Consider the following 13,728-nt stretch of genomic DNA (forward strand, 5'->3'; position numbering starts at 1 on the left):
AATTTCTGCACTTAGACTGCCTCAAAGTATCTTTAAATTCTTTTTTTTTAAATTAAATCATATCGGTGTACATTAATGCAATCATGGGGTACAATGTGCTGGTTTTATATACCATTTGAAATATTTTCATCAAACTGGTTAACATTAGCCTTCACCGCATTTTCTTATTGTGTTAAGACATTTATACTCTACACTTAGTAAATTTAACATGTACCCTTATAAAATGCACCGTAGGTGTGTTCCCACCAATTACCCTCCCTCCATCCATCCTCCCCACTAGTTTCTTTAAATTCTTACTCAACCTTAAGGAAAACACAACCAGAAATCAACTCAAAGAAAAAGGGCTTGACCTGACATCAAAACAAAGCAGAAATATACATGTAGAGTCTTTATATTACTCCAGATTTGAGATTTCGATCACTTTTTAGAATTCTACTATTTTGATTGTTATCAATTAATCAATATCCAGTCTTTTTTTGGCAAAGAAGGCTTCTACTTATTTCCTGTCTCCACTGGCAGGCAGCCTCCAAGGTGGTATGTACTTCAAAGACACATACCCAGCAAATTGCTGATATCACTGGACCTGGGACCCAGCAGCCCAAAGCTGGTACAAAGTAGCACCTGTGACTAACAGACAGTAGGGCCATGTGGTATCTCCTCCCATCTCTGCAAGGATAGTAAAGTGCCCACAACCGTCACCACATGCCCCTCTTACCTGATGGTACTGGATGAGTCTCAGTAACATTGAGACCACTACTTCTTTCTGAGTTTCAAGCTCTTTTCCTGCATCAGCTTTATTTGTCCCTCTTAATACAAAGAGGTCGTGGACAATGGGCTGCAGGGCCGGTATGGCTGTGGATACACAAAAGAACCCTCATAAGGCATTTCGTAAAAAGTACTTTGGAAAGACAGCCCTTAACACCTCCAAAATGTTCTTAAGAAATAAAGAAAACCCTAACCTGCACTCGTTTTATGATAAAGGATGAATTAAGGTTATCAATGAATGTAATGAAATTATCATTATATCATTGTAGAAGGCCAAGGCCTCTGAAGACTGATAATTTTGTGAAGCCTTCTAAAAAAGGAAAATAGGCCAAGCATGGTGGCTCACACCTGTAATCCTAGCACTTCGGGAGGTGGGAGGCCAAGGAGGGTGAGCTGCTTGAGCTCAGGAGTTCCAGACTGAGCAAGAGGGAGACCCCATCTGCACTAAAAATAGAAAAATGAGACAGGTGTGATGGCACCTGTAGTCCCAGCTACCCGGGAGGGAGGCTGAGGCAAGAGGATTGCTTGAGCCCAGGAGTTTGTGGTTGCTGTGAGCTATGACACCACAGCACTCTACCCAAGGTGACAAAGTAAGACTCTGCCTCAAAAAAATAAAAAACAAATACACAAAAATCTAAAAAGCTAGTATATCTGTAATGTAACATCACTTCTGATAAAAAGTGACTCAAATCCAAAATTGAAAATAATATTCCTAATCTCATCCATTATGTACTTGATTTACCCGAAAAGATAAAAACCTCTGCTATTGAATACATTTTGTCATAGTACTAGATTATTATGCTATTTTAAGTAAACTCACTCTTCTTATTAGATAAGGGATTTTCCTTCAGGTTTGTCTGAGTCTAAAATAAAAGTCAAAATAAATTAATTTGCAACTTTCGTATTTACCTGGATGGATCTGAAAAACATTCTCTTAAGTATCTTAAGAATGAGAAAGCAAGTATCCCCTGTACTCAGTACTATGTTGAAACTAGTAGATCAACAATTACAGACCCACACAAAAGAAAAACACAATCGAATTCAAGAAGGGGGGAGGCAATAGGTGAGGGGCTTGGTAAGCTCCCACCTAACACGCACAGCGCCGGGTTTGTGCACACTGCTTGGGCAAAGACACAGGGAAACTCAGACTTCACTTTATCAACAAAAACAGCATAAACTAAACGATTGCATGTGCCCTCATATAAATCCAAAAAAAATTTTAAAAAAAGGAAAGAAAAGAATTAATGGCTCTAACATGGAAAAATTACAAAATAAATGGCACACAGGTACACTCTCAGTGACATGCCTGTGCACACTCGTGCATGTACACACAGACTCTTTGACCCTTAAAGACAGAGACACACACATTCTCTCTGATGTGCACACACATAGGCACACTCTCTCCGGCCCTCAGTGACACACACCCAGACACACTCTCTCCGGCCCTCGTGACACACACACAGACACACTCTCTCTGGCGCTCAGTGACACACACACACACACACACACACACACACACTCTCTCCGGCCCTCAGTGACACACGCACAGACACACTCTCTCCAGCCCTCAGTGACACACAGACACACTCTCTCCGGCCCTCAGTGACACACACACACAGACACACTCTCTGGCGCTCAGTGACACACACGCACAGGCACACTCTCTCTGTCCCTCAGTGACACACACAGAGACATACTCTGTCTGTCCTTCAGTGACACACACACACAGACACTCTCTGGCGCTCAATGACACACACACAGACACACTCTCTCCGTCCCTCAGTGACACACACACACAGACACACTCTCTGGCACTCAGTGACACACACGCACAGGCACACTCTGTCCCTCAGTGACACACACACAGACATACTCTCTGTCCCTCAGTGACACACACACAGACACACTCTCTCTGTCCCTCAGTGACACACACACAGACATACTCTCTGTCCCTCAGTGACACACACACAGACACACTCTCTCTGTCCCTCAGTGACACACACACACAGACATACTCTCTCTGTCCCTCAGTGACACACACACACATACTCTCTCTGTCCCTCAGTGACACACACACACAGACATACTCTCTCTGGCCCTCAGTGACACACACACAGACACTCTCTCTGGCCCTCAGTGACACACATGCACAGGCACACTCTCTGGCGCTCAGTGACACACACGCACAGGCACACTCTCTCTGTCCCTCAGTGACACACAGACAGACACTGTCTCTGGCCCTCAGTGACACACACACAGACACACTCTCTCTGGCCCTCAGTGACACACACACAGACACTCTCTCTCTGGCGCTCAGTGACACACACACATAGACAGACACACTCTCTCCGGCCCTCAATGACACACACACAGACACATTCTCTCCAGCCCTCAGTGACACACACCCAGACACACTCTCTCCGGCCCTCAGTGACACACACCCAGACACACTCTCTCCGGCCCTCAGTGACACACACCCAGACACTCTCTCTCCAGCCCTCAGTGACACACACGCAGACACACTCTCTCTGTCCCTCAGTGACACACACACAGACACACTCTCTCTGGCTCTCAGTGACATACTCACAGACACTCTCTCTGGCCCTGAGTGACACACATACAGACACACACTCTTTGGCCCTCAGTGACAGACACACAGACACACTCTCTCTGGCCCTCAGGGACACACACACACAGGCACACTCTCTCTGGTCCTCAGTGACACACACGAGCATACTCACAGATCCTCTCACAGACCCCTGAACTTGCTAGGAGAAAGAAATGTTTACTTTTCCACTGGTTCTCTACCTAGGTCCTAAGACCCTCCAAGTACAGGAACCCTTAGCCCCTTGTATTTAACATTTAGACTTTCAACTAAATCCAGTGAACAAACATCTCTGCTTTTAATAATCTGTACCTTATTTGTGGCACAAGTCTGTGCGTCTTTGCATGTGAGACCATGACAAGGAATGATGTTCAAGAGCCTATAGATCCTGACAAAGAACCAGAGAGGGGCCAACAGGAACATACTAGCAGATCAGTTTGAAAGATTTACGACTCATTCTTAAGCCACACCACCCACCCCCTACGTGCAAGGGGGCTACTTGAATAGCTTACTATTTTCTGTAGTCCTTATCTAAGCTCTGGTAAAATAATCAGTAAAACAGAAAGCCCTAGATCAAAGTTAAACTATATTTCTAACATCATTGGATGAGAAATCAAAATTTAATTTATGGCAAGTTAAGAGTCAAAAAATTTTTGTTTCATAGAAACAGCAACGTTTATATTCAGAACCTACCTTAGGATATCATACTGGTTTCTATATTTTTACCCTCAGTAGATTATAAGCTCCTGAGAGTAAAGAATGTGCTTTCTACTATTTTTAAACATCTCTAACTGATACATTCATTTACCCACACTTGCACACACACACAGAGGCCGAGCCTAGGTGGCTCAGAGCGGCAGCTCAGAGCTGACTGCCAGGTGTGAGAAGATCACAGTGCCAGTGTGCGACGGCACTGAAGACGACAGTGAAGGCAGCCTCATTACCGTGTGTCACTGCCTTCCTCCCACTGGCCATGATGCCATCGCAGAGCTGAATGATTTTAGGAATTCCAATGATCTGTTTTGAATGATAGCGCTCATAAGACAGTAATACCAGGAAGAAAAAGATGTTAGGAATAATTGCCTCTGATTCCCTGGAAACAAAAACATTCATTTAGACATTTCTTATTAAGAATTAAGATACATAATCAATATAAGCAATATAAAATAACTAATGATTCAACCCTAACAGAGAGCTGCATTGAATTAAGCTGTAGGGGCCTAGGTGATCTAATTTAATCCTATCCTGTCTCTGTGTGCCCATCTGTGTCCATGGGAAGAACCAGACAGGTGGCAGGGCTTAGTGAGAGCAAGGAGAAGGGACTGACAGCACAGGTGCCAGCAGGTGTGAGCCCCTCAGCTCTTTTCTGTCCCTTTTGTCTTGGGGAATTGAGACTCAAAGGAGAAAAAGTGACTGCCCAATATCCCACAAAACACCGAGTAATGAGAATGAATAAATACTGGGTCTCTCAATCCCATGTACTCTCAGACAACTTTCCTTCTGCACTAAGTTTCCCTAACTACAGCATTCACTAAGTACTTCAGAAACTAAAGAATTTTAATTTTCAACCATTATATACTTGTGATGGGCACAGCAATAAGTATTAAAACCTAACGACCAAGGGAAAAAAGCTATAGTTAATGTAAGTAAAGGACATAACAATTACCTTTATTAAAGACAACTTTATCTTAAAAATGCTTTCCCTAAGAAGATTTAAAAAATTAGCACTTCACCGGATAAGATTTCATTTAGCAATTTACTATCATAATTAAATGCTTTGAAATGTGAAATAAAACTGACAACATATGGAATTACCGCATGCAAAAGTACTTCAAAACAAGTCTTGACATATTCATTCATTTTTGAGAAAGGAAAATGCAAGCATGTTGATCAGATTTCCATTTAAAGAAAACAGCAAAAATGCCTAACAGTACTTTAAAGCAAATGTTCATCTTAATAACCTAAAATTATATATAAGTGCACCATAAAGAGAAGAAATCTAACATAACAAAACACTATTACCTGAACTGGCCCACTTCAATGTATTCAAACTGTTTCAAAACAAAGCCAATAAACACCTACAGGAAGGAAAATAGAATTTCCACATCAATAACAGTATTAAAATGTGAAGCCAGATCTCTTTTCTTTTCACTTATCTGTATACATTTTTAACAAGTTTCTTTTCTTTTTTGGGGGGGGTGTGTGGATGGACTGAGTCTGTCACTATGTCGCCCTCGATACAGTGCTATGGCATCACAGCTCACAGCAATCTCAAACTCTCAGGCTCAATCTATCCTCTTGCCTCAGTTTTTTATTTTTAGTAGATACGGAGTCTCACGCTTGCTCAGGCTGGTCAGCTCCTGAGCTCAAGTGAGCCACCTGCCTCAGCCTCCCAGAGTGCCAGGATTACAGGCATGAGCCACTGCATCCAGCCCTTAACAGTTTCTTGACAGCAAATATATTCTGAAGTCAGACTTGATAATCACAGAATACTTCTAGAAATCTCTTTAAAAATAAGTTTATTAAAGACTGAGGTAAAACCATATTGGGAAACAAATAATAAATTCCAGGAGACATGAAGCACCACCCCAAATACATATTGGAGACTCATTTATTCCAGGTAACGGGAGACTAAGGGCCACAGAGTCCCTGGCTCTGGTCTAGAGATCAGATGCCCAGTAAGTCAGCCCCCCACCTCCCCACTCAAAGGTGTCCAGTGTTGGCATCAGTGCCAAGAGGTGCAAAATGGCCCTGAGGAGCAGTGGCAGCATGTTAGGATTGCCCAAGAGCTGGTTTTGTGTGTCACTGGCATACTGTGCAGCTCTCAGCGCCCCCAACCTGGGACTTAGATCCCCACTGTTCTCTCATGGTCCCTGGACCTAATGCACACTCACAGGAGCTGCTGAACACTTCACTGTCTGAATCGAGCTGGATGATTTATTTGTTCTATAATAGTTTTCTATTCTGGTTTGTAAAACTGTCACTGTGTTAAAGCCTAAGAACTCGGAAAAAGGGGACCAACTGATGAAAATCAGTCAGAAAAAGATGAGTCCAGAGCACTCACACAAGCAATGCCTCATACCATACCAGGGTGGCTGGTAATCAGCTTCACTATGGGAAGCAGAGAGTGTGGGGCCCAGAGCAAACACACGCTGAAGGAGGACCTTCAAGCTGTCTCAATGTGTAAGTATTAAGCTGAGATTTTAGGAAAATAAAACCCAGAAACAAAAATTATTCTGTATTTGAGAAAAATCTCTACACAGAATGACTAGAGAAAGAGGGTTTGTTTTGTTTTTTGAGACAGGGTCTTGCTGCTCTGTCCCAGGCTGGAGAGCAGGGGCCTGATCATAGCTCACTGTAGCTTCCAACTCCTGGGCTCAAGTGAGTCTCCTGCCTTGGCCTCCCAGAGTGCTGGGAAATAGATGTGAGCCACCACACCTGGCTTAAGAAAGAATTTGAAAAAACATTCAAGTCTACTTAACAATTCTATGTTAGAGTGGGGGGTTGCTTTTTTTCTTTCATCTACTAAAGACAGTCTCAGAAGAGACCACACTCTGTAACTCCAATATGAGAAAGTCATATGGGTCAGAACTGGGAATCTTTGGAGAAAAGGCAGATTGTAGTCTTCGATGTGTTCTTACTAGAACAGACCAACCTCTCTGCCCTTGCCACAAAGGGCTACAGGCCAGGGCTTCGCCCTACACAGCCTCCTTGTGTCAAAGGAAAGAGAATGAAGTCTCCCAACCAGCACATTCCCCAAAGAGGGAAATGACTCAGTTAGACTGATTTTCTTCTGACAGATTCTGTGAAAGAAGGAAAAGTAAAAGCTTCAGGCCCAGGTGAAGCCCTGCCCCTCGGCTCCTTCATTAGAAGTTGACTCCTCCAACAGTCCCCGCTTCTGCATTTCTCCTAGCAGTTCTCAACGGGAACCCACAGGAACTGTATTAAAGGGCTACGGCATTAGGAAAGTTAGAACCACTGTCCTAGAGGAACAGACCATTTAACTTAAAGTGAATAAAACGGCTGACAGAATCTGGAGGTAAATTTGTATGTCTGGGAGGAAACAGAGAATTGTGGTATTTCTATACCAGAAAGATTCTGTCTCACTTAGGAAAGTAGCCTAAGACAAGACAGTTAAGTTTTGATGACCTACAGGCAGTTTTATCTGTAATGAATTTAATTGGCATGGATCTTGCTAGAAGAGAATCTGTGTCCTGAAGGGACACGATTAGCCCACGACCAGAGCACAAGGCGCCGGGTGGCTGAGGAGACCATAAGAAGACCTATACGAGCTCATACTCCCTCACACAGGAATCCAGCTGGCCTCAGCTGCTTTCCTGTGAGACTACATTTCTTTTTAAAAAGGCAAGATAAGTTTTTAGACTACTTGAAAATATAGACCATAACTGGTATCTGTTTAAGTCTAGGGATTTTTCAGAAATATGCCTCAAAATAATGTATCTTACTTATATCTTAGAATTTAAATTCTAACTTATTTTAGGGGGCTTAGGAGGGTGGGTGAGAAAAACCTTGGTCAAACTTTTTTTTTTAAATTAACAGTAATTCTTTTTTTTTTGTCATTAATATTCTAGTTGTATTTCAATGGCCGTATAATATTGCAATGTTAAATATTCCATAATTTAATCAAACTCTATTTTTCCAATTTTGCTATATTATGAATAAAACTATAAGGAACATACAACTAGAGCTTTTTGCATATCGATGACTTTTTAAATTATTTTATTTATTTTTTTTTTTATTAAATCATAACTGTATACATTGATATGATCATGGGGCATCATACACTCACTTCATAGACCATTTGACACATTTTCATCACAATGGTTAACATAGCCTTCCTGGCATTATCTCAGTTACTGTGCCAAAACATTTACATTCTACATTAAATATTCAGCCATTCTTTTATTTTTTTTTGAGACAGTCTCACTTCGTTACCCTCGGTAGAGTGCTGTGGCATCACAGCTCACAGCAACCTCCAGCTCTTGGGCTTAGGTGATTCTCTTGCCTCAGCCTACCGAGTAGCTTGGGATTACAGGTGCCCGCCACAACACTCGGCTAAGGCCTGCTGTGTTCAGGCCTTTTGCATCAGATAGTCACATGAAATAGTTAAGTATTTTTCCCACTGATGGGGGAAAAATGTCACATTTCTGTAAGGTAGATTTCGGTGTCTTTTTAGGATGATTTTTATTAAATTAGCAACTGTTATTGTGGATAAAAAATAAAAGTGACAAACCTGATCTGAATCCAGAAGACAGTAATTAACCCGTAACTGAACAAGTTGCGCCAGCAAATCTAAAACCTGCTTCTGTAATTGCACGGATGTTGTTGTTGTGTACTGTTTTAAAGCTTTTATAACAAGAGGCTCAAATAAACGAATGTGATTATGAATAGCATTCTATAAAACAGAAAAAAAAAGAGAAAGAATTCATGAGTCTTCAAGCCACCAGCCTGGAAAGTCTCAAACTACATTTTCATATCTAGCATTGAAGGACCCCAAATTCACATGCCATCTCAAGCTGCAGTGCCATTTACCTTATCTGCCCGGTTCTTTGTGACACTCGTGAGATTTGTTTTCAATTGGGTAGATGCTTTCTGGAGTACATCAAACCATCTGCCAAATGGGGGCAAAAGGAAGCAAAAAATATCCTTAATCTCCTCTGCACTCTGCTATAAACCAGTTCAAATTTCTTTCTTTCTTTTTTTTAAGAAACAGTCTCACTTTGTCACCCTTGGTAGAGTGCCATAGCGTCACAGCTCACAGCAACCTCCAGCTCTTGGGCTCAGGCGATTCTCTTGCCTCAGCCTCCTGAGTAGCCGGGACTACAGGTGCCTGCCACAATGCCTGGCTTTTTTTTTGTTGCAGTTTGGCCGAGGCTGGGTTCAAACCCACCACCCTTGGTATATGGGGCCGGCACACTAGTCACTCAGCCACAGATGCTGCCCATAGTTCAAACTGATCTCACGTTCACAAGATCAGAACACGTTAAAGGGAGAAGAACTTGAAAGTCCACTCAATTTAGTAGTATGATGCTCTCGAGATAATAATATTCAATTTAGAGTTGGCAGTTGCCTAATAGCCATCAAATCTTATCACCATCATCTGAGCTTTTTTTCTGTTAAAGAAACTCACTACTCAGCCCAGTCACTAGGAGTACTTGAAAGAAAGGTGAAAGTCATTTGAAAGATTCAGTAATTCAGAAGGCATCAATTTTCTTGGAGGAAAAAAAAAACAACTTTAAGATATATATATACACACACACACACACTTTTTTTTTTGGTAGAGACAGAGTTTTACTTTATGACCCACAATAGAGTGCCGTGGTGTCACACAGCTCACAGCAACAGGATTACAGCAACCTCCAACTCCTGGGCTTAGGCGATTCCCTTGCCTCCACCTCCCGAGTACCTGGGACTACAGGCACCTGCCACAACACCCGGCTATTTCTTTTGTTCCATTTTGGCTGGGGCCGGGTTTGAACCCGTCACCCTCAGTATATGGGGCCGGCGCCCTGCCCACTGAGCCACAGGCGCTGCCCAACTTTAAGATATTTTAAATCAATTATATTCTTTCTTTTTAAGAAACATACATGAAATTAATACACACATATGAATGCATGCACACACACTGGCTTGCTTATTTATACCTCAAATGAAAGTATTTAAACAGACTTACTTCTGAAACTTGGATATACAGTCAGCACATTACCAACATAAAGCCTGAAACATGGGTATTTTTCTTGACTCCTAAGTCTAGAATTTTATTTGTAGCTATGTGATCACTACATTTATAAAAGCAAAAGTTTGGAATTCTATTACTGCTACTACACAGAGTAGAAACTCAAACAATTATGGCCACTTAAAAAGCACCTACTATATTCCAGGCATCAAAGTCACAAACTTAAATTTAAGTGAAAAGAGACTTCTAGCCACAAAGTTCAGAAGATACAAGGTAAGGCAGGTATCCCAGACTCTTTTGTGCCCTTCATGTGCCAGTACTGTGCTGAAGCTGTTCTTTCACCTCAGCTACAGGTGTTGCCTATAAACTAAAAGTGCTACCTACGCCAGTCATATTATTATAAAGGAAAGTGTTGTTTATGAGCATGTGCTGTAAATATATGAGGATATCCATATCGCAGCTCTGGTTTGTTGATACAACATGGAAATCGAAGCTGGCTGCTTCATAGTAGCCCACTCGGTGTTCCCCTCCCTCTATCCCAACCAGCTCCGAGATGGACTAGTCCCCCAGGGCCCCCTCACTCCCTGAACCACACACTTCTTTTATGGCTGGGGCCATCCCTTCATCACCTTTGCATCAGCCTTCTCCCCAGAGTTCTTTGGACAAAGGGCATTATTAGAAGACACTGGTTAACTCATTCTTTTTCATTCATTTATAAAGTATTCCCCACTGCTCTTTTGTGTTTCCACCAACAACAGCATTCTTGCCACAACTGTTACCCCGATGTGTCGTGTTCCTGCTCCGCCTGCACCATGTTCCTCAGGCTGGCATCAGCAAGGGCCTGGGTGAAGTGGGTGTACGGAGCCATGAAGCAGTAGTGGTACAAGCCTGGCCTTGCACTGGAAGAGCCAAGCCGTTGTGCTCGGCCTTGAGACTTGCTGGGGTTGGAAGATGAGCCATCAAACTGGGAGGCCAAGTTTGTCCCAAAGAGAGTCTTCAACAACTAGAGTGAAAAAATTGAAGCCATCAAGAGTTTACTCAATGTGGCATGAGCAACACTTTAAGTATTTCCCATGCAAATATCAAATCCATCTATAAATAACTGAATATGTTAGTGAAAATTCAGGACATGAAATTCTTGCTGTGAATGGCTATTAAAGCATGTGAGTGCTGTTATGAAGTGCTATTTGTACCTGAAATAAGAGTTTCAGGCTTCTCTATGATTCTGAATAAGCCTGGACATAAATAAAAACCCAGAGGGATACAAAGCCAGTGGTTAAAGAGGAAGGGCCAGTGGAGCCTCTGATATCCCTTGCCTTGCACAGTGACAGACCCTGTCTTCAAGGGGGGAGGAGGAGCCCCTCTTGGCCCACTCAAGGAGTGAGCAGAGAGTGACAGGCTGGACTTGGACCTCACAACCCTTTACTCATCAGCCACCAGCCCAACTTTTAAGCAAGTGGCTCTTTGTCCTTGTCCTAGAGGTTTAACAGAAAAGGACAGGAAACAATGCTCTTACCTGTTGGACACAGACAGTTGCCATCATTGGCTCTCGACTAAAGCAGGACTTCAGATACCCCAGGATCTCTTCAACACACTGCAGGGAGAGTGGGGAGATAGTAAGTGACTCAGACGGCCCGTTACCGCTGTGAAGCCTAGACAGAATCAGAGATCCAATATAGCTGCCATTGAACTTGTGCAAAAGCATCAAGAAAATCAGAGGAAGGGCGGCGCCTGTGGTTCAGTGAGTAGGGCGCCGGCCCCATATGCCGAGGGTGGCGGGTTCAGGCCCAGCCCCGGCCAAACTGCAACAACAAAAAAAATAGCCGGGCGTTGTGGCGGGCGCCTGTAGTCCCAGCTACTCGGGAGGCTGAGGCAAGAGAATCGCGTAAGCCCAGGAGTTGGAGGTTGCTGTGAGCTGTGTGAGGCCACGGCACTCTACCGAGGGCCATAAAGTGAGACTCTGTCTCTACAAAAAAATAAAATAAATAAAATAAAATAAAAAAAAAGAAAATCAGAGGAAGGTTTTCAAATTATCATCATGAACAAGAATCAGTAAGCAGCCTAAATCGATTCCTTTGTGCATTTTGATATCGCTTCATACACTCATTCGTAAACACAAAATTTTACAAAGAGGTGGCCAACATGTAGAAGCAGGGGTCCTCAAACTGCGGCCCACGGGCCACATGAGGCGGTGTGATTGTATCTGTTCCCGTTTTGTTTTTTTACTTCAAAATAAGATATGTGCAGTGTGCATAGGAATTTGCTCATAGTTTTTTTTTTAAACTATAGTCCAGCCCTCCAACGGTCTGAGGGACAGTGAACTGGTCCCCTGTTTAAAAAGTTTGAGGACCCCTGATTGTAAAGAATACCTTGTAAAATTCTGTAATGAATATTTTGTACATAAAGGTATATTTAGCTACAATTTCCTGTCTTCCTTATGTATGGCAACTTTAGGGGCTTCCTGTATTTATCGAGTGTCTACTTTCATATATCTCGAGGTGATCAGATACTCCAAATACCCTGACTTGACCCTTACATACTCTATGCACTTAAAAAGCACTCACAGATACCCCATACGTATGTAAAAAGCCTTTCATCATAGAGGAAAACAGGTAGCTCTTGCCTACTATGCATCCAGTACTGTTTTTAAGGCAGGAATACAGAAGTCTGCAAAGGAGTCAAAAGCCCCTGCAGTGAGAAGCCCTGAATATTTTCAATTGAACACAACACATAAAACATTAATGTTTGATTCTTTACACATTAGTCCTAAAAGTGTCTTATAGCAATCTGAAAAAAAAAACGACTAAAATAACTGCCTTAATGTTGCTGTTCTCACAAGGTATTTTTACCACCATCAACAATGAAGTCTCAGGTACATGGTCTCCTTCTGAAGAATCAAGAAGAACGTGGGTCAGGCATGGGGGCTCATGGCTGTAGTCCCAGCATTTTGTGAGGTTGAGACAAGAGGATCACTTTAAGCCCAGGAGATTGAGGTTACAACGAGCTGGGATCCTGCCACACTGCCATGGCATTCTCAGCCTCAGTAATAGAGCAAGACACTATCTCAAAAAACAAAACAACAACAACAAAAAGCCCACAAAATATTCTAAATTCTCAAGACTGTGGACACCAGGCAATGAAGGACAGTGAGAAGAAAGTAAGGTGGGCCCCACAGCCGCCCAAGCTCACTACCTAGAATTTCCAGGTCATGGCACAGGAGGAGGGACAGCAGCAGAGCCGGGGACCCTGGGGCTCTAAAGAGACAGGTAAGTGCAGGTCACAGGACAGAAGGAGCACAAAGAGGACCCTGAGACCGGGAGGGCTCCCCTGATTATGCAGTAGAGAAATGACTAGCACATACGTGAGGAAGACTCCCAGAGGCCAGAGACAGAACACCAGAGAAAATTACAGCTAGGAACAGTGACCAGCCCAATGGGAAAATCTACACTTCACAGGACATCACGAGGCACTCTTGGGAAGGTCTCGCTTCAGTAGCCCCAGACCAAGTACTGCTCCTGTCTATGTGATAAATTATAAAGCAAGACCCCAAAGAGTAAACTGTTTCCATGTAACTTAACTATCTCCCAGAACACAGCTCAAGATGATTTATGGGAATACAAAACTACCCGGTACCCAGTTAAGTAAAATTCACAGCCTTGGG

The 13,728-nt window shown here is 42.9% G+C and overlaps 1 protein-coding gene across 4 annotated transcripts in view; it reads right to left on the bottom strand.

Moving 5' to 3' along the window:
- HTT (huntingtin) overlaps positions 1-13,728 on the bottom strand; it is a 172,619-nt gene that overhangs the window by 57,929 nt on the left and 100,962 nt on the right. For all 4 annotated transcript variants that reach the window (XR_008377225.1, XM_053577934.1, XM_053577933.1 and 1 more), the window contains exons 30-36: positions 11,584-11,661; positions 10,847-11,070; positions 8,924-9,002; positions 8,625-8,786; positions 5,393-5,448; positions 4,315-4,463; positions 716-852 (exon numbers count right to left, since the gene is read on the bottom strand). Coding sequence is in view for 3 of the 4 variants with exons in the window: in XM_053577934.1 (XP_053433909.1) it covers positions 716-852; positions 4,315-4,463; positions 5,393-5,448; positions 8,625-8,786; positions 8,924-9,002; positions 10,847-11,070; positions 11,584-11,661 (885 nt within the window). In the remaining variant the exon portion in view is untranslated. The remainder of the gene's footprint in view (positions 1-715; positions 853-4,314; positions 4,464-5,392; positions 5,449-8,624; positions 8,787-8,923; positions 9,003-10,846; positions 11,071-11,583; positions 11,662-13,728) is intronic.

The sequence above is a fragment of the Nycticebus coucang genome, chromosome 23 (assembly GCF_027406575.1).
Source record: "Nycticebus coucang isolate mNycCou1 chromosome 23, mNycCou1.pri, whole genome shotgun sequence".
Taxonomy (NCBI): domain Eukaryota; kingdom Metazoa; phylum Chordata; class Mammalia; order Primates; family Lorisidae; genus Nycticebus; species Nycticebus coucang.